At 43.0% G+C, this 20,211-nt stretch overlaps 1 protein-coding gene across 5 annotated transcripts in view; it reads left to right on the top strand.

Annotated features, from left to right (window-relative positions):
- The window catches only part of Znf827 (zinc finger protein 827), a 155,969-nt gene that overhangs the window by 98,181 nt on the left and 37,577 nt on the right, over positions 1-20,211 (top strand). For all 5 annotated transcript variants that reach the window (XM_010610930.3, XM_033760061.1, XM_033760062.1 and 2 more), the window contains exon 8: positions 6,250-6,353. In XM_010610930.3, coding sequence (XP_010609232.1) covers positions 6,250-6,353 — 104 coding nt within the window. The remainder of the gene's footprint in view (positions 1-6,249; positions 6,354-20,211) is intronic.

The following is a 20,211-nucleotide window of genomic DNA, read 5'->3' as shown; positions in this document are numbered from 1 at the left end:
ACATGTTCAGAAAATCTTTGAACTTGTGCAAGATTTGTTCTTGTAATAACTTTGCCCCATCACCTGGCTCTTCTGGCTTTTGGAAAAATGGAAGGTTGTTTTCTCAACCGTGATTTCTGTTCACTTCAAAATAACAATGCAGTGTGCAAATCTCAAGGTCTCAGTAATTCAGAACCGAGCTTTTAAAATACAAGTTGAATGGCTTTAGGCTAATGTCGGCATTTCACTTCTTCAAAAATAACCAGTACCGATACCAGAAACCAGTATTGTGGTATTTTGAGTTGCTAATTGGAACTTAGTAGAGAGAAGGAAGGCCCTTCTCAAACCAAGGCTCAAAGTCACCTGGTGAGGTGGCCCAGGGGCTAAGGTCTGCTAAGGAGGGCAGGCATGGATCCCAAAGAGCTCTTCCACCCCAGGCTGGGCCTGTGGGCACCTAGCACGATACAGCTTCTTGGACACACCCACATCAGATCATTTGTTCTTCAGACATCCTTACGGTAAAACAAAGGAATAATTAACCCGATTCTTTGGGGCATATTTTACCAATCCTTTGGGACAAAAAAATCTGGAAGCCCTTTTATATCAAATGATACATAGCCAAACAGATCATCAAGTACTTATACTTGAAAATACACTTTCCCCCATTCACTAAAGCTATCTTGTCCCTGTGCAGCTGGGAGTCAGGACATCACTACAGGATGGTTGGCTTTGTACATTTAATAAGTTTTGCTACTCTAATCTACCTAGATTCTTGTGAGTTCTGAGTTTTAAAAAATTCATTACATGGCCAGGGGTTAGCTCAGTGCTTCCGCCCCCTGCCTCACAAGCGCAAGGACCCAAGTTCAATCCCTGGTACCTCCCCCCAAAAATTCATTACTGAGCAGTCTTTTCTTCCCTGCATTTCATCTTCCTTTTCTCTTTGCCATTCCCAAGTTTAGACCTGAGAGTTATTATTGTCTTTTAGATGAAAAAAGACATCCTTCCTTTCATGTTGCACTTTTAAAACCATTGCATCATTCATTACCTTGAAGTTATTTTCTGAACTTTCTCTCCTCTACTGCACCCACCTTCTTTCCCCTCTTCTTCTTGTTTTGTTCGTCAGGGTGAGAATTCCCGTAACACCCTGGTATCGTTTGGAAGGTAGCTGAAGGGATGGGCTTTCTGCTCTGCATGAAGCAGAGTCCTCGATGGCCCTCAGATGTTAAAGGTGGAAATACTTGTGCCACATTTGGTACTTAGGAAAATGTATCACTGTTAAGAGCCATAATCTTTTATGGAGTGTTTTATTGTTTATTGTAAATCTTTCTTTTTGCAGCCCTTTGCTGTTGATCCAACACTGGGGCCAGTACTGTCCAAGACACAGTAACAACACGCCCCTTCCTATCTTAGCCTCTAGATTTTCTACAGAAACAAAACAAAACAAACCCATACACTTTCAATGTCTGTTTAGTTTTACCCAGATGAGAAACTCAGATAAAAGTTTTACAATAGGTCATTTCTAAATAACAAAACAGAAAAAGTGATGGAGAATTTGGGCTGTTTGAAGTGCATACCAGTAACTCCCAGATGCTGCTGCTGAATATTCATGGTATATGTAAATGAGTTAGCTAAGTCTTCTGGGTAGCGTATTGGTATCCAAGGCTGAAGGGAATACTGTATGTTGTAGGAGATGGTGATTTTGTTAAATAAATGATGACCCCGTCCAATTTGGCAATAGTTTCAACCTTCTGTTCTGCTACCTTTTTACCAAAAATATTAACCATAAGTAAATCAGTGTCCTTTTTCTCCCCTCCCTGCCTTCCTTCTTTTATTCTTCCTTTCCTTCTCTTCCTTCCTTTCTTTCTCCTTTCCTGTCTTTCTTTCTCTTCCCTGCCTCCCTCCCTTCTTCCTTTTTTCCCCCCACTTCCTTAGCTCTACTTCTGATAGAAGTCTTTTTCATCATAAAATGACAAAAGTTGGGCAGTCAGAGAATCAGGGAGCTTGGGCCATATGACATCGACAGACTGGCTGCTTTTTTAGAATAATTTGTGACAGACTGGCTGCTTTTTTAGAGTAATTTGTGACAGACGTAAGTGACCACTGGAAAGTCAGGTTCGCTGCACTCACAGATTGTTGCACTTTGGGTTTTACTCCCTGGGAAGACAGAGCCCCACTGGTCCTATGCTGGGTGGCCCTAGGACCGCCCTATCCACTCAGTGATGGTCACCAGGCAGCACGATGAGGTGCTGTCTTCCTTGCCACTCACCGTGGTGCTTTGTCCACGGCAGAGCCAGGCGTTAGTTGCGGAGACACTGCACTTCCGCCGTTCCTGCTCCTGATGAGGCACTATCTCAGCATTCTAGAAACGACTTTGCTCAGCCCAGGTTAGCAGTGTAAGCCTCCCGCCCTCGGTGCCATGGGCGCTGCTCCCGCTAAGGCAACGCATGTTGTACCGGGCAGGCTCCAGGTGTGCCTTTCCCCCTTTTCAGCTCTCTGCAATACAGTGCTATTGAACAGGAGAAAGATCAGCAGATACTGTTGTCAGAGGGCCACCCTGAGCCTCCTGTGGGTGCTGAAGTAGAGGTTTAGAAACACCTGAGGACCCCATTGCTCTCCCTTCTTCCTTTAGGCTTAACAGAGAATAGCAAAGCCTCGGGAGCAGTGAGGACAGCAGTGTAGACTGTGTGCAGATTGACCAGACCCATGACTTGCAGAAGTTCGGGAAAACTGGAACATCATTGGTTTTAGAGAGAAGTGGTGACTAAAATACTTTTCACTTGCTCTGTTTGTCAGTTGAAAAAGATTTCCTTCTGCTCCCTAAGATCGTGGGTACTGAAATGGTTGCACCCCACCTCCTTTGTCTCTCCATCATCTCTTCATTTTTGCTCTGTTTGTTCCAAGAAGGACTTGTGGGTCTGTGCTGTGTAGAATTTCCTAGGTGTTAGGAGACCACACTAATGGCAGTGCAGCACAGGTTAGCATGCAGATAGTGAAGCCAGCTTGCCTGTCTGATTCAAATCCTGGCATGGTGCCTGGGCACAGGAACCCAACTTCACTGTGCCTCAGTCTCTTTGTCTGTAACACAGCTACTCTCCCAGGGCCTCTCATAAGCATGAACTATAGTCAACCCATACGTAGCATTTTAAACTAGCACCATATACTTCTCTGTACCATGACGTACTAAGAAATATCTCTCTGAGCCCTTACAGCGCCACTCTACAGGTGGTACTCAAAATTCTTTTCCAGTGACAAAATCGAGACAAAGGTTTTGTTACTGACTTGACTAAAAAGTTTCCTTAACTAACTGGCCAATAAGGAGTTCAGGCCCACTCAGATCCTTCTTGTTCCACGCTGCCAAGCCGTCGCATACTCCAGCTCCTGGCACAAATGCAAAGCACTGGGATGGGCCATTTGGTCTTGGTTAACCCAATATTTTCTCTTTATAGTTTAGAGCTCTTATTCTCTTGGCTTCTGGAAGTTTCTCCATTGATTCGTGGCCCCCATAAAACATTGCCACTCCTTTTGTACATTTGTAGTGTTCAGCAGGATTCCGTTCAAATACGTTGCTTCTTCAAAATAAATCTTTCCTGTACCCAGTAAAGTTGGCATTCAGGGTAGAAAATTATTTGGAAAGTTGCTTCACTCAGTGATTATCTGCCTTTCAACCCATCTCTTCTGAGCAGCCTAGTGATGAGAGCTTCACTCTTCACATCAGTGGGAATGTATGAAGTGTGAAGGTAGCGGCACGCACTAATCAGCAAAGCCTAGGAGGCTGCTCCCCATCTGTGTGGAGGCCTCAGCCTGTGTCATCTACAAACTTCGGGCTTGGTTTTAAATGGACCCAGCGTCTTTCCCTGCCCTGTCTTTCAAATCCTTCTCCGGTTTGCCTGCTGCAGTGGTGGCCACTGAAGTCCTGTTCCATCAACCCTCACTGCAGAGGCTGCAGTGCTTCCTCTTCTCCTGGGACAAAACCGGGTGCTGCACTGGGGTCCAGCCTCCTCTCCCTCTGCAGCAGGCCTTCTTCTAGCTCTGGGACTGGCTATGCTTTGGGGAGACGTTGGGCCACATTCCCGGCTCCTGAGGACTCCAGTGACCCCACTCTGCCGTCTGCTCCATTCGGCTCTGCAGGAAAGCCCTAGCCAGCTCTCACAGCGGCACCGCGCCCCTCTGCTGCTCGGGCTTGGCCCCATACAACTCTCTTTCACGCACGTGCCTGGTGGGTTAACAGATGCCTCACTCGTGGGTCCTCTGGCCCTCTGAGACCCCCTAGCCATAGCCAGACACTGACCATTATGTTCCCAGCGCCAGGCATCTTTCAGGCACTTGCTAAATAGTTACTCTAAAACCGAAGGACGTCCACTGTAAACATGAAGGAAGGGCATTTGATTCTCCATAGCAGCACTTGGGCTAGGACCCCTCTTGCTGGCCCTAAAGGAAAATCTGTACGTTTCAGAGAGACAGTGTTGGGAGCGCCCCTGAACTTCCAGACCGCAAGGTGGTTTCTGTACCCAGAGCCAGTTTCCCTGGACTCCCGTATATAATTCTCACAGTTCTTTTGTGCAATGTGGATACTGTTAGCATATCATTTTATAGACAGAAAGGCTCAGAGTTGAGTAATTTTTGCAAGGGCACACGGCTGCCAAGTGTAGAGCAAAAGCATGAGCACAGAGCTTCCAGCTTACTCTCCAGTGCATGCACTAAGTCACCGAGCTGTGCTTTCTCGTCCTTTCAAGTGTTTCTAGCACTTCCAGCTCATGAGGAGTTTGCTATAAGACTACAGATCTCCTCCTTTCCTTCTCCCTCCCCGGTCCTCACTGTCCACTAGCCTATAGCCCTTTAGCATTTTAAAACTACGTGAGTCTTGTTGTGAGTTGAAGTTACAAATAAAAAGAATGCTGGGCAAAGTTATACTAACTTTAGTATAACTGTTAGTAGCCTAACAATCCCATAAAAATTCTTATTATCTACTTTTTAAAGAAAAAAAGTCTTTCACTTTCATTTTAATATTCCCTTTTTAGCATTTAGTAATAGTAACCAATGCTGTGAAACGTGTTTAGAAAAGCAACACTCACTGGTCATGAGAGGCCCAGGCTGGAGTATGCGGGGAGCTGGCCTTTTGTGCCTTGTCTTCCCCTCCCCACCCCTCTTCTGCAGGGGTTCAGCCAAGCCAAGGCCTGGTAGAGCTAGGGGTATTTTGCCCCTGCTTCTCTGCCTCCTGCAGCAGCTGGGCCCTAGATCCCTCTCCCCAAGGGCGGGCTCATTTCGTCTCCAGCTTTCACCTGATGACCCCAGTGCCTTGGCCCTGTTGCCCTTTTGTCCCTCTAGTGGCCGGCTAGTGGTGGCTTTCTGCTCTTCCTCTCTTCCCTGTGGATTTTCCTCCACCTTGGGTACCCCAGTTCCCCAGGTTGAATTTTCTCTATTGGATATAAATAGAGCTTTCCAGGGTGCACTTGATGGATACTATAGCTTTCTCGTGTGTGATTGTGATACTTAGAGTTTACTTTAGAGGCGTGGAAGGCAGACCCTGTGATTGGTTTTTGAGCCTTCTAATTAAAAGCAGCCATACCTTTGGGTTTGCTGTAGCTGTGGTATGAGGGCAACACTAATGGAAAGTGTGGTGGTCCTAGTTCTGTTTCTAGCGGGGCTACTAGGAGAGGTTAAGGTCCCTGGAGTCAAGACCTTCCTTTTATGTACATAAAGGCACCCTAGGCCCTTCCCTGAAGCTCCATTCCTGATTTTAAACTTCTTCAGAACCAGCCCAGTTTCAGGTTGCAGCTGCAGTTCTGTGAGGACTAGAAAGTTGTTTCCTTCCTTCGATGGCCCCTGGCTACAACCAGCTGTGGTTTTGATGTGATGTGTGCTGCTGGTCCCTGAGGGGTCCTGTGACAGGTTGTAGGTGAGCCAGGGCATTTCCATCTGCACTCTGGGGAAAACCACAGATAAGCCCTTTCCAGTTTTGACCCGGCCATTTGGGTACAACACACCCAGAAAGCATTGGCTGCTCAGCTGTGCCCCTCAGCAGATCTAACAGTGTTTTGGAGGCGATGTTTTACCTGTGTACTCTACATATAAAACCAATAGGCAGAGTACAGATGGCACCTTTGTGATATAACATATTTGCTCTTTATTTTAACCATAATCTTCTATTCTTTAAAACATCACTTAATATAGCACCTTGTCTGGTATTATGTGTTGATTTGGGCCAGATGATCTGGGTGTCTTAAATTAACTTTGATTTACTAAAACTCACTCCTCCTCCCCCATCTCCAGCCCTTTCTTTTCAGAAGACACATTTAGACAATCACCATTCACCTCCAACTCAAAAGATCTGCTGCCCAGTGAGTCTGTGCTTCACGGAAGAATATCCACTCCAGGTATGGACACCTCATTGACTTTGCTTTTATATGATTGGTCGCTTACGAATTGCTTTTCAGAAATGTATGTTTTCAGATACCTGCTTGTGCATTGCAGTTATTTCTATGAAGCTAGCTTTTAGAAACAAAGAAATGGCATTCTTTTAAACAGTCACAAAAATTTATTAAAATAACACGTAGACTTTGATAACCTCTTCATCTTTGCTTTAAGAGCTTGTTGCTCGAAGAGCTAGTTGTCCTTTACTTGCTGATATTTTATCCATATAGTGAATTTTTCTTCACAGTCACCAAGTATAACCAGAAAATAATTTGCCATACACATTGTCAGTGTTGCAGGCAGGCAGCGAGATACCAGAGGACAGTGGTGAGAGCACTAGTCCCCATTTAGCAGGTTGTGACCCTGATGGCATGTGGGTCACTACAAAGACCACATCGGTTTCCATAGAAGCCACACAGCTCATCAAGAAAATCTGGCTACCTGGATTCCATCTCTCTTCTAAGCCAGGACTGTCTACATATATCCACCTGCTGCACCTTGTGCTGTCTCAGCCATCAATGCATAATTTCCTATCTTCTTCTTTGTTCATTTCTCCTTTCCAAAGGAAAAGAAAAGATGTGCTTGCTGTCCTTTTGCCCATAGCGTGACTGTCCCTCAGGGCAGATACGTGTGTCCTTAGAATTATTACAGAATGATATTACAAAAGAGACTACTGAGGACCACTCACTGTAATCCACACTCCTTCCCCAGCCCCACTCCCATCCCACCACCAAGCAAGAGCCAGGAACTTCCTGCCAGTTGTTGTCTTCCTGGACAGATGTTTACAGAATCTCAGAAGCACTCCGTGGTGACCATTCTCCTTCACACGCACAGGAGAGCAGACTGGGAGACCCAGGTTTCCTGTGCAGAGGAAGGACTTGCCATAGCAATAGAGTCGTCAGCCCTGTTACCCTTAGGGAGTTCCCGTCTCTCAGGAGGCCTGTGTCATAGAGTACTGGAGGGGTGATTAATTCACACTACAGTCGAACAACATAGTCTGAAAGGTTGACTTTGGGTATCAAAGAGTCACTGGAAGTGGCTTGTGACACACAGTGGGAGAAAGCTGGCCCTTTGTCCTTCCTTAGTTCTGTGATAGTCCATCTCTTGTCTCCATATATCCAGGCAGAGTCTCTTTTCTTTAGCTTTGCATGTGAGGCTCTTCTATCCCCACCCTGCCCAGAAATAACAGGCTTACACAGAGCACATTACATAAATAGCTGGTTCTAGAGGTGGAAAGAAATTCTGCTTAGCTTAAGTCTTCATTCTCAAACAGGGCCTCCTGGAACTACTCTTTGCTTCCCACAGCGTCACTTTGAATAGCCATCTCCCTGGTCCCAAAATTATTGCCTTGCTGTTAAGTTGATGGATTGTGACTTTCTAATGTCAAAATAACTGCCTAGGAATTGCCTGTCGGAGTGCTGCAACCCACATGGCCAGCATCCCATGATATATACACAAACCGTGCATCACTGGTGTCATGTTTGGCTTGGCTGTGTTTAAAGAAGGACTTATTGATTGAATCTAGAAGAGTGATACTAGTCTATGTTTAACTGTGCATAGAGAAGTTTTCTGTGATTTGGTTGCTTAATAGACTTACATTAAAAATTAGATAAACTTACAATTAAAAGTTAACTCTTGGCGTCAGAGGGGATCAGCATAACTGGGATTTTTTTTTTGATACAAATATGTTCTGCCCATGTCCTGTACTTCCAACAGAGCTTTTCTTTAGGCAAAGGGAAACTGAGAGGATTACTTCATATTTACATTTTTCTAAAATAAACAACTAAACAGGGACATTTGTTGTTTAATAAGCAAGGTGAAAATGCTTTGGAAATAGAAAAAAAACTTTAAATGATAGGAATAACCTTGTAATCATGAAATTCTCATAATCTCAAGACAGTCTTATAAGGAAAGCTCAGTAATTTGGACTAATTGTGGAGAAGGCTAAACTGAAGTAAGCAGAACTTTAAGAACTTCTTTCAAGTCTGGACGGTGATCAATGGCCGCTATATATTGACTACAGCTACACAGTCCCTTAATCACAATCCTGAAATGCAAAATAACTTACCAACTAAAAAATTTTGAGCTGTTTTTGGCCACATCTAATGGAAGGCTACTTATGTGTTAAAAGAAGAGAGAAATTCATGGATTTTGTTGCAGAAAGATCAGGGCGCTTGATAATGAAGTGTTGTAACAGTGGTGGTGTTCGTGTATTACATAAAACATGTTTTAAACACCTAATTGTGCTCCTGAAATGAGAAAAAGTACAAATCCCAAAATACATCTGGCCCCAAGTGTTTCTGATAGATATCACAGACCTACATTTATTCTAGTACAGTTCTAAATCCAGTGCTGGGAACAAGAAGATTGAAGCTATAATTGAGGATCTTGAAGTTCTAGGGTAAAAGAATCGTGAGTGCTTATAGAAAATTTTTGAGAAGCCATTGGGCAGTAGATGGCTGAATCATTGGAGGGTATGGGAGCAAAAATAGGATCCCTGTAGGCATCTTCCAGTCCTAGGGTAGCATTTCCAATGAGGGGCTGGGATAGAGAGAAAGGAGGAGGGGCCTGGGAAGCAAACAGAGGGCGAGTAGATGGGTTTGGGAGACTGGAGAGCTTTGTCAGTAATAACGGCTGTGCAGAAATGGAGAGGCCAGGAAGAAGACAGCTGGTTTTAGTGACTAGGTAGAAAATAATTTGTTGTTAGTACATAAATGAAAGCCCCAGAGTCTTTAGAAGTCTTCCCTGAGGTAGTTTAAACTCTACCATGAAAATATTATCTACTCTTCATTTGCTTAGCAAACTCCTCTTTCCACAGAAAATGCAAAGATAAATGTCAGCCCAGAGAATTATCTTAGATTCTCGATTGTTAGAAACCATAATTAATGAGGTTTAAAGTGGCTAGTGCCAGTCTACGAAATCCCTGGCAAATAATACAAACACACAGCATGAATTCAATAATAGATGTTGGTGTACTATTAGATACAGTTATAGTTTGCATCTGAATTGGCCCCCAAGTTCTGTGTGTTGAAGGCTTGGTGTTATTGGTAGGTCATGGAAACTTCAGGAGGTAGAGCCTAGTGGGGAGGAAGTTAGGTACTGGCAGTTGCCCTTGAAGGGGACATTGGGTCTCTGGTCCCTTCCCTCCCTCTCTCTCTTTCGCTTCCCAGCAGCCATGAGATGAGCAGCCTCCTCTATCAAAAGCTCCCACCATAGTGTACTGTCCTACCACAGGCCCAGAAAGCAGCAGGGTCAAGTAACCATGAAACCGTGAGTCAAAATAAAGCTTTTCCTTCATTAAATTGGTTCCTCGGGCATTTTGTCACAGTGGCAGAAGGCTAACATGTATATTTTGTATTAGTGAAATGAAATTCTCTTCCAGACATCTTCCAAGAAAGCCCACAGGGCAAGGGAGCTACTGGATGAGAGTGTCATCTCAGGCAAAAGAGCAAGGGGATTGAAGGTAGATTCGGTGTGTCAGGACTGTGTTTCAGGCCTGATGGAGAAGGAAGGAGGGGATGAAGGAGTACAGAATGAGGTGAGGTTGGTAGAACTGTGGACTGTAAAGAAATCAAGAATAGCACAGTTAACTAGGCATTTGCCTTTGGCAGATGGTATCTGAAACTCACAGCTGTCACCAACACAGAGGAACAGAATAAACACAGAGCTTCACGGTATCCTGGCCTCAGTTGTTGCCAGTATTTCTAGGCTGACTTACTTGCCTGAGAACCATAGAATGCTCAGAGCCAAAACCTAACGTTGTCACTTGCTGTGTGTATCTTAGAGGTGACATCAGGAATACTTAGTAAAGTGACAAGGTAAAAACCATTCTCACCTTCAGTTAGGGTAATCAGCCTGGGGACAGATACCCTTAAAGCCAACCATTAGTGGGTTGCTGAGTGCATGCAGGCAGTGATGATTTTACAGAAGAAATAAAAGCTTTCTTATTATGAGTAAGGTAGAAATTGCAGACCATGTATAAATCAATGTACATTGTTTAATTTATAGTCTCACTGGTCCAAGATTTACCTGAATAGAAGATTATGAAGCTGTGTTTGGGGAGAAGGGCACAAAGAGTGATTCTGTGCTGAAAGTAGATCCGTTAGGCATAGTAGCACATGTGTGTATTCCCACCAGTGACTGAGTTGCTGAGGCAGAAGGATCACAAGTTCAAGGCCAGCCTGGACTATATAACATGTTCGAGGCTAGTCTGGACTACATAGTGAGACCTTGTTTACATAAAGAGTAGACCCATTACCTTTGTACCTGAAGCTATTTTTATTTTCCCGTCAACTTTCAGTAAGCAGGGCTATTAGGGGAACTGCATAAGAGTATGCCTCAGCACTGCTGCAAAACAATGTGGAGCTGAAATTCTGCATTATTTCAACTTTGAAGTCACATTATGTTTGATCTGTATTAAGCCAAAAAACAAAAACACAACCACAGTGGGTGTGAAGGAAAATGTGGGTCTCCATGGGATTCTTTGATAGTGTTTGGAGTCACCAGTGCTTCTGTTTGTTATTTCAGATGGAGGCTGGTGTTAAGTGGTACAAAAACATATCAGCAATTATATTTGTACATCTCTAACCCCATGCTTTGCTAACTTGCCTTAAAAAAAGAAAAAAATGTTGTTATTTATAATATACCAATATAGAAGAAAAAATACAGAACATTAACACTCCTTTAAAAACAAGATTCTTTGGATAGGCAGGGGGAAATTTTAGTTCCTTTTAGTACTTGGTATGTCAGTCATGATTTGACATTAAATCAAAAGACTAGTTTAAGGCTGGGGATTTAGCTCAGTGGTGCCGCTTCCTGCCTCGCAAGCACAAGGACTTGAGTTCGATCCAAAAAAAAAAAAAAGGCTAGTTTAGAAATTGTTGGCCTTGTCCCTGGGTGATTCTTTGTCCATTTTCCCTTCTGTGCGTTGCCCATCAGTTTAACCCAAAAAGTACTATGTCGTATCCTGTTATGATTTGGATCTTACATGTCCCCCTCAAAGACTGATGTGTTGAAAACTTGGTCCCCAGTTGATGGTGCTGCTGGTAGGTGGTGAAGCCTGCAGAAGGTGGGGCTTCTGGGAAGGAATTAGGTCACTGGAACATGTACTTGAAGGGGATATTGCGATCCTAGCCCCTCCTTTCCTCTTTCATTCTTTCTGCCTCTCTCATTATTTCCTGGCCATCATATAGTGACCAGTTTAATTCTACTGCATATTCCCTGGCATGATGTTCTGCTTCACCAAAGGCAACAAAACCAATTGACCATTGACTGATATCTCTGAAACTATGAGCCAAAATAAACTTTTCCTCCTTATAAGTGGTTTAATCTCAGGTGTTTACTCACAGTAATGGAGAGCTGAATAATACACAGATGTTTCTGAAATCTAAATAAATGACACTTTGCACTGCAGCACCACCTACCTGTTAGTGACCCTCAGCTGCCATGCTACTGGCCAGATCTGAAGGACCTCTATATTATAAGGTGTGTCTGTTGTATTTTTATATGTTAAGACTCTCTATCTCATACTGAGAAAGACAGACAGACAGAGAGACACACACTAAGATACAAAGCTGTCCTGGATTAGAGCAAAGTGTTTTCTTCAATCCTAATCTAAATATAGCAAAGACTTTTTTCAATTCTGGCTAAATCATAAATGGTAGAATATTGGGTGTTGGTGGACATCTTTAATTTAAACTGTTTTTTGATGAAACGATCTCATTCTGTACAAAGGAGGAAATGAGCAGTTATCAAGGGTCTACTAAATTGTCAGGCACAGGACATATGTCATCTCTCTAACTCTGGAAATAACTCACTGAGACACAGGAATTATCCACAGTGTATATGGGTAAGTGGAGGTTCAGAAGTTTTAAGAAGTTGTTTTGAGTCATGGAGTCAGTCAGTGGCAGCACAGGCATTCAAACTCAGAAACACACAGTGCATTTCCTCTCTCTGTCCTGTCACTCTGCGTGCCAAGTCAGATGATGAGCCCACAGCCTGTGAGCAGAAGACCACACTCCCCTCTCCACCCCAGTGTTTGCTTACTTGCATCCTGAGCACTTGGTGCCTTCATTGATTTTTTTTTTGGTGGTGTCAGAGATCAAACTCAGGACCTTGCACTTCCAAAGCAGGCGGCAGAACCACTGAGCTAAATCCCTGGCCCTATTGATTTTTAATTTTACTCTTTGCTTCCTTCATTCACACATTCCTGTATTTTTGCAGTACTAGCAATTGAACCCAGAGCCTTCACACTGAACTACACCCTCTGCCCTTTGTTTTTTGTTTGTTTGTTTGTTTGTTTTTTCAGTCAAGATCTCACTAAGTTACCCAGGCTGGACTCAAACAGGATCATCCAGCCTCCGCCTCCAAAGTAGCTGGGATTACAGGCAGGCATAAGCACCATGCCTTGTTTAGCATTTTAGTTATTATTGATGGACTGACTCCTTTCGGTTAGGAATTAAAAGTAGTCCTTCAAAGCAAGATAACTTGAAGAATTTGTGTGATAAATACTTACTGTTTATCAATGTAATTTTAATTTTGTACTCTTCCATATTTATCTTTTCTCTCTTCCTTTAATGCCTGGTAATATCATGGCCACTTGGCAGATTGCTTTTGCTTAGGACATCACTACCTTTTGATGCGCTGCTTGGTTCATAGAAATAGTTCCTAAGTTGTGATAAAACTGTCTCATTAAATAAAATGCATCGGGCTAAACTCAGTGGTGATCTGGTTAGCAGTGAAGAGAAAGTTCTAGACTGAGATTCAGGAGAACTTGGATTCCTCCTAGCTCCATTTCCAGTAGAAGGAAACTAGAAGGTAACCAAGCTCTTCCCACAGACCACTCTATTTTGAAAGTTCTGCCAACTGCAGTGGTGCTATGACTTCAGCTCTGGTCCCTTTCTTGGCCAAAGCTACAGTTGGCACAAGAGAAGATCACAGTGTAGTGGAAGGGCTTTATCCTACACTTCTGCCCAGAATTTGGGAAGGGACAAGTCACCATAAATACTTCTTAAAAGACACAGTATTGAGTAGTGGTAGAGACTGGGAGAGGCGCCAGAGGGTTTCTTGGAAACTGAGATGCTCAATGTTTCTTTATCTGGCTGCTGATTATGTACATAGGTAATTCTGGAAATTCACTGAGCTGGGTACTTAGGAGAATTATTTCTACATTCGCGGAAGCCAGCTGACTTCTTCACAGATAGGGTGCTAAGTGCACACCTCCAGGCCAGGGGTAGGAACATGCTTTACTCCATGCTTAACAGCGGTGGTGCTGACAGTAGACTTCAGTTATACAACTTACAGGTTTCGAGAACGTCTCTATTTGCAACACAGAGTGATGGCCCTGAACTGAGGACGTGTAGGTTGTCTCTTCTTCCTGTTGTGTTTCAGATCTGAAAACGCTTCCACGCTGCATATAGCATTCCTTTGGTGAACTTGGGAGATAAGCTGCAGTCTTGGCAGCTGTTTACTAGAGAAAGGAAATTTTACAGTTAAGAATTTTCCTAATCCAGATACTGTTATTTGAAGCTAAAAATGTTGGGCTCACAACTAGCCCCATCTGTCCCTCACCAGCTGGTTTGGTCTTCTTGTAGATGTATTCCAAAGAAGGGTCCTCAGTCCTTCAACCTTAGATGCCGAGAAAGGTCTTTCATTAGGCACTGTCAGCTTTTTGTCTGATTTTGTCCTCAAAAATTTGACTAATTAAAACTAGTTGAATTGTTGGTCTCTACAGACCAGCAATTATGGGCTTACATACCAAAAATTTTTTAAAGGATGATTACCTTTACCAAGGAGAAATTTATATCTGGCTTGGGTGCCTCATCTGAAATATCTATGAAAAGCCACAAAGAACAGGAAAAAAAAAACAAAAAAAAAAAAACCTGTTACTGTTTGGCCAGGCCCCGTTATTTCGCCTACAAGGTATGTGGGTTGAGTCATTTGTAATCAAAGGCAATCATCAACACTTTCCTGTCTGTACTTAGTAGGGAATAGTCCAAAAGCCCTTTTAAAGATCCAGGTTGAGGATTTCATTTCTGAGGCCCAGGTGCTCCCACCCCCAGAGCAGAGCAGTGGCCACGGCCTTGGCCTGGTGTCTTTCTCTGAGCGTAGCAAATGTATATATGCTACATAAAATATTGCAAATGCTGTTTATCAGCCCTCAGCAGAGTCTGTAGTTGTGTCTTTACTTTTGGAGAGACTATTTAGATGTTTTGAGAATGAATAGTGCTATAGTGCTATAAAAGGCCAAATTCTGAGTATGTGTAATGGATGATGGAGAGTATTTGTTTGAAAATCGTAACGGAGTAACCCTGGCTTCAGTTTGGGACTGGGTAATTCAATCTACAAGGCCTTTTTTATATATATACAATATGTTCTTCCATTCCTTTGCTATCAAAAATACATATTCTCATTTCATGCAATTTCTTCTTTGTGTTTATTCCTTTTCAGGGCAGCTACTGCCCTCTGGTAACCAGGTTAGGAAAAAAAGAGAAAAGTCATTCCAGCCGCAAACTAGACCATCTATTTTCATTCAGACAAATGATTCTGTATTCCCATATGTAGGCTAAACGAGTGCCTCTCTGTGAGAAAGACACCCCCACATCACAGCATAGCCTTTCTGGATGTACTAGTTCATGGAATGATAGTTGGGGGCTTCATTTCCCCCCTCATTCATTGTGCTTCCTGTACCAGGGTACTCAGTTTTTCTGTTCCTGGTTTACTATTCAGAAACAAAAGATACTCACTAGAAGCCAAAGGGTGGCCCTTGTTTTTGTTTGCTTGCTACTAGGTTCCTCACGCCATCTCCAGGTGCTCTGTTGAGGGGACATTTTACATAGAGGTCCCTGCAGCTCTTTAAATTTGTCAGGTCCTAAATTGAGCACCTCGCTTCCCCCACCTCACACCATCCAAACACTTCCTCTCCAAAACCATGAATAAATAAATGAATGAATGAACTATCCTCTCCTGTTTTTTCTGTCTTAGTACATAACATCATCGTCATCATCACCTGCCATCGCTCAACCTTTAGTTTGAGCATCATTTGTTTGGGTTCCCCCAGAAGCAGATGCTGAGATGAAGTGAGTGCAGTGAGGGATTTTTTTTTAGAAGTTAGACATGAAACACAGGAATGTGAGGCAAGGGAAGGGACGGTCAATAAGATCAACATTGTTAGATTGGTTACCAGTGTAAACCACTGGAGAATAACTTGCATAAAGCTGTAGTTTGGACCTTGACTGTCTCCCCAAGACCTGTGTATTGAAAGCTTGCTTACAAGCCTGTGGCACTCTTTCAAGGCAAAGCTTAGGGGAAGAGTGTCAAGTCTTAGGGAGTGCTAGAGGAGGGAGTTTCAGAACCCTGCCCCATCTTGTTTCTGTCTTTGCTTCCAGCCTCCTTGAGGTATGAGCCTTCCTTCACCATGTGCTCCACCATGTCATGCTGCCTTGCCACAGACTGGAAGGCAGTGAGTGGGACCAAGCAACCATGGACCAAAACTATCAGCTAAAAGAAACCTTTCCTCCTTATATGTTGATTACCTCAGATTTCCTTTTGTTGTTGTTACAGTGACAGAAAACTGATTGGGGAACTCTGGGAAGCAGTGTAGGACACACACGTCCAAGTTTCTGACCCAAAGGATGAAACAGCTGGAATATGTATAGTGTCATTGGATAAAACTGGTCCCATGAAAATTAATTCCCTCATATTCTGATCTACTTCACAGATGGACCAGGCAGGCTTCAGTGGCCTCAGAAGCCCTTGGGAAATAGATGCAGGTGCTGGAGTGGGGGCAGTCAGGCATTGAGGTAGAAAGCAAGGTGATGTTTGGGAAGAGGCATTAGTACTGCAGTGTCTCCCCACCGTCATCCTTATTATTGATAACTCAACTGCTACTTCCATTCAGTTACCAGGAGCTCCTGCACTGATCCTTCTAGATCTTTCCTAATTTTGTTCTTTCCATTCAATCCCAAGTGATAGTCTCTTTATCCAGGTCTTCGTCACTGACTTCCAGCTGATCTCCCTGCCTTCACTGTCACCCACTTTGACCTCTTCTCTCTCCTGCAGCTGGATTTGTCTCTGTAGACGGCATGTCTCATTGCTCAACCCTAAGTTTGAACACTATTTGTTCAATACTTAGGGCTGAACCCTGGCCCTGATTCCTTTCCCATTGTCCTCATGACAGATTCTAAACTTTTATGGCACGTTCACACACTTTGTCCCCACACTCTACTCTTTTTTTCCAGAGTCTCTGCTCTTTGGAAATCATTCTCTGGAATTCTGAAAATTGTTTAAACACTACTTCTATTGATGTGCTTGAATATTTACAATTTCCTGTTTTCTCCTCAGTTTAGTTGTAAAGTCCTGTGGGATATAAACTGTCCTGTTGGTCATTATTCCACTAGAAGCTAATACCCAGCATGATTGCCCAACAAATTGTGAGGGGAAGTATGTTATGGGAAAACTGTTGTTTGTAGAACAACAGATTTAAATGTTTTAAAGAGAGAACTGTAATGCTTTGATTACACTGTAGACCTACTTTCTTTTACCACAACCTAAAAATGAATCCTTTTACAACTCTAAGGTGTACAATAAATCCCTTTATAAATATAATTGGTCTGTCTAATGGGAGTGCCCACACTCTCATCAAAAAACTCCTGTTAGAATACAGTGGTTTACATTCACAGGAGAAAAGCTGCAGGGCTCTTGAGTTTGTTTTTTCACCCTAAATGCAGAACTGACTGCCAACTCCTGAAGTAGTTGTAGAGCCACGGGGTAGACAGTGAGAGGTAGAGGTACAAGAAGACTTCAGATGGACTGATGTGAACATTCAGTATTTAAGATAATGAAGCCAGCCATGCTGAGAGGCACCTTTTGTTCCCACTGCTCAGGAATCTGAAGAAGCAGGCTGACCTTGAGCCCAGGAGTTTGAGGCCAGGCTGGGCAACAGTGAGCAAGACCCTGTTTATTTGTTTTTAATTAATTAATTTGAAAACCCAATACTGAGTTTTAGGTGTAATAATAACCCCCCAATCAAAAAAATTCCCTATGCCATTAAGTTCGATATTAAAAAGTCTGGAATTAAAAAGTCTGGGTAGAAGCTTCCCCATCTTTGAGGAAAGAGGTGTCTTCAAGATTTCTTTTGTTAAATGTGCTGCTTTTTAAATGTGATCCTGATCCAAACAGGGGAGCAGTTCATGCAAGAGTCTAAAGTAAATATTGACAGGAAATTATCAGATAATTTGGGCTTGAATCACTATAGAGATGGGGCAACCCAGGAAATGCAAATGTGATTGGCAGCGGATATTCATTCTGTAGATTAAGTGAACTACTAAAAATGTAGGTAAAACAGTAGTTCTTCTTAGCACTTGTTCTTCAGTGAGCTCCTTCAACGAGAAGCCAGAGTTAAATGCGGTTTTCATGCAGTTTGTGAGAATATAAAGCATGTTAAAAATCCACATGAATAATCTAATACCAACATTTGTAAAAATGTGTTTATTCTACAGGGAAAAAATAGTCAGAAAGGATATTAAAAATGTCAGCTTTACTTCAGTTTGGTTGTGATTGCAAGTGATTCTTAAATTTTATGAATTCTCATTTTTATAATTGTATATTATTTATATAGTCAGAAAACATCAATAAATTCTTTTCATTTTGATCGTGGAGCATCTGTCTTGAGTATCTTCATACTGAAATCTTGATACCAGATCTCTCTGGAAGCTTCTATCCTGAGGATTATGCCTGGAGCTTTGGATAAGATCAACTTTGGCAGAACCATACTAAAAGATGACCCCAGAAAGAAATGGTAGATATGAAAATGAAGTAAATGGAGATACTTTGAGTTGGAAGAGATGAAAACGCTGAGGGGAAAAAAAAATCTTGTTGAGGGAATGTCTGGAGCACAAAATCTATCTTCAGATACCAAACTACTTCAGACTGAGAAATATGGTTTCAGTGGCCTGTGTTTGTTGGCACCTGCTATCTTCACGATTTCCCCGTCCTCTGTTCCATGCAAGCTCAGGTACCTTTTTACGTGGCGCCCCAGTCAAAATGACTCATCCAGATGCAGAATCTGGCTTCCCACTGTAAGTGTCCAGGAATGAGTCATTCAGAGCAGCCACTTCTTTTTAACTTCAGTGGAATTAGGCTCACCAACCTTCAACTGAAAGACTGGTGAATGGGTGTGTCCCAGGAAAGAGGCCGGTAAGGTTATGAGGGCAATCAGCTATGTTACAGGAATGGGAAGGCGGCCAGGAAACGGGATAGTTAGAGAGTGGGATACCCCTGGAGGTAGAATGAAAAGAAAAGAAGAAAATTAAGTCCGAAGGCTGGCTGCCATTTTTTGGCTAGACTATGGAGACAGGAATTAATTGATGTGGATTTTAGGTAACCATTTTGTGGCAAGATGACGTAGAAGCCAAGATGACTCTTGCCAATTATTTTTTGCTCACTAATTTTGTATGTACTGTAGTGGCAGTTGCCAAGAGAAACCAGAGGAAAAGTTTCATCGAATAATAAAAAGGAAAAAAGAAAAAGAAAGGAAAGCAGTGTGTGTTCTAAATGCTTTTAACATGTAGACACACTTTCGGTATGTGAAAAAAAATTTTTTTTTCTTTTGGTGCCGAGGATCGAACTCCGGCCCTTGTGCTTGCAAGGCAGGCAGCAGAACCACTGAGCCAAACCCCCAGACCCTGTGAAAGTTATTTTTGACACTATTTTCAGTCAAATTGCTTTTCATTTTTATGAAACATGTTAATTCTTAAAGCACTTCAGTCTATCTCCCAACTGTTACTTTTATCACTCAAAATGTGGTATTTAAAAAATATCATCACTGGTGTCATACTGACTTGCCTTCGAGTCCATGCCTTCCATAGTAATTAATGTGTTTTTTTTTTTAAAAGAAAAGAAATTTGAACATGAAAAAGAAAAATGAAAGTTTGCCAAAATGTTCATAGCAGTAGTCTTTGGGTGATGATGACAACTCGTTGTTGTTGTTTTCCCCACTTGTCTTTTTATTCTAGTTCTCTGTAATAAGCATGAAAAAAATGTATAAAGAAAAATTAATTAGTGAAAGTAAAATGTTAAGGAACAAAGATCCATGATACTTTGAATTATAGGCCACAAATATACTAATGATTGTGGTCACATACAAGGTCAGTCCTTGTCAGAGGTTTCTAAACATCTTAAGTAACAATGAACAGATTTCAGTCGAAAGCTGGGCGTGGTGCAGCCTGTTATCCTGGAAATCTAGAAGGCTGAGGCAGGAGGATTACGAGTGTGAGCCCAGCCTGAGCAGTTTAGTGAGACTCTGTCTCAAAATATTTGGCTTACTGATACTGACCTCTGGGAAGGAAGTCCAAGAGCAGCATTGTGCTGACCTCTGCTTAGTGCTGGTGAGCTAGAGAGCAAGTGTGCTGGCTCAGGTTTCTTCTTATAAAGGCACTAATGCCACCGTGCCCCCCCCATGACCTCATCTAATCCTGACCATCTCCCAAAAGCCCCGTCCCCAAACACCATCACTTATCAATGTGGGGGTTAAATTTCCAACAACCAAATGGGGGGCACCTTCAAGTCAAAGCAAACAGGGTATTGGGCCTTCTAAGTGGTGGTGGTCAGGGGAAGATCCGCTGGCAGGTGCCGTCTCAGCAGCTGCCTGCAGGACTCTTTGGAGCAGGTCGTGCCCTGGTGTGTCAGGAAGATGGTCTGGTAAGGGGGCTGGGGCCCACAGCCCTGGGAGCGGGGAGCAGGTGTGGGGAAGTGACAGCAAGGAAGGATGTGCGCCTGGTGGAGAGCATAGGCTTTTGGGCCTCCTAGCAAAGAGCGAAGACT

This window comes from Fukomys damarensis, unplaced genomic scaffold (assembly GCF_012274545.1).
Source record: "Fukomys damarensis isolate Sample0158 unplaced genomic scaffold, DMR_v1.0_HiC HiC_scaffold_38, whole genome shotgun sequence".
Classification (NCBI taxonomy): domain Eukaryota; kingdom Metazoa; phylum Chordata; class Mammalia; order Rodentia; family Bathyergidae; genus Fukomys; species Fukomys damarensis.
Note: the sequence above shows the minus strand (reverse complement) of the source record. Positions and strands in the feature narration are given on the sequence as shown.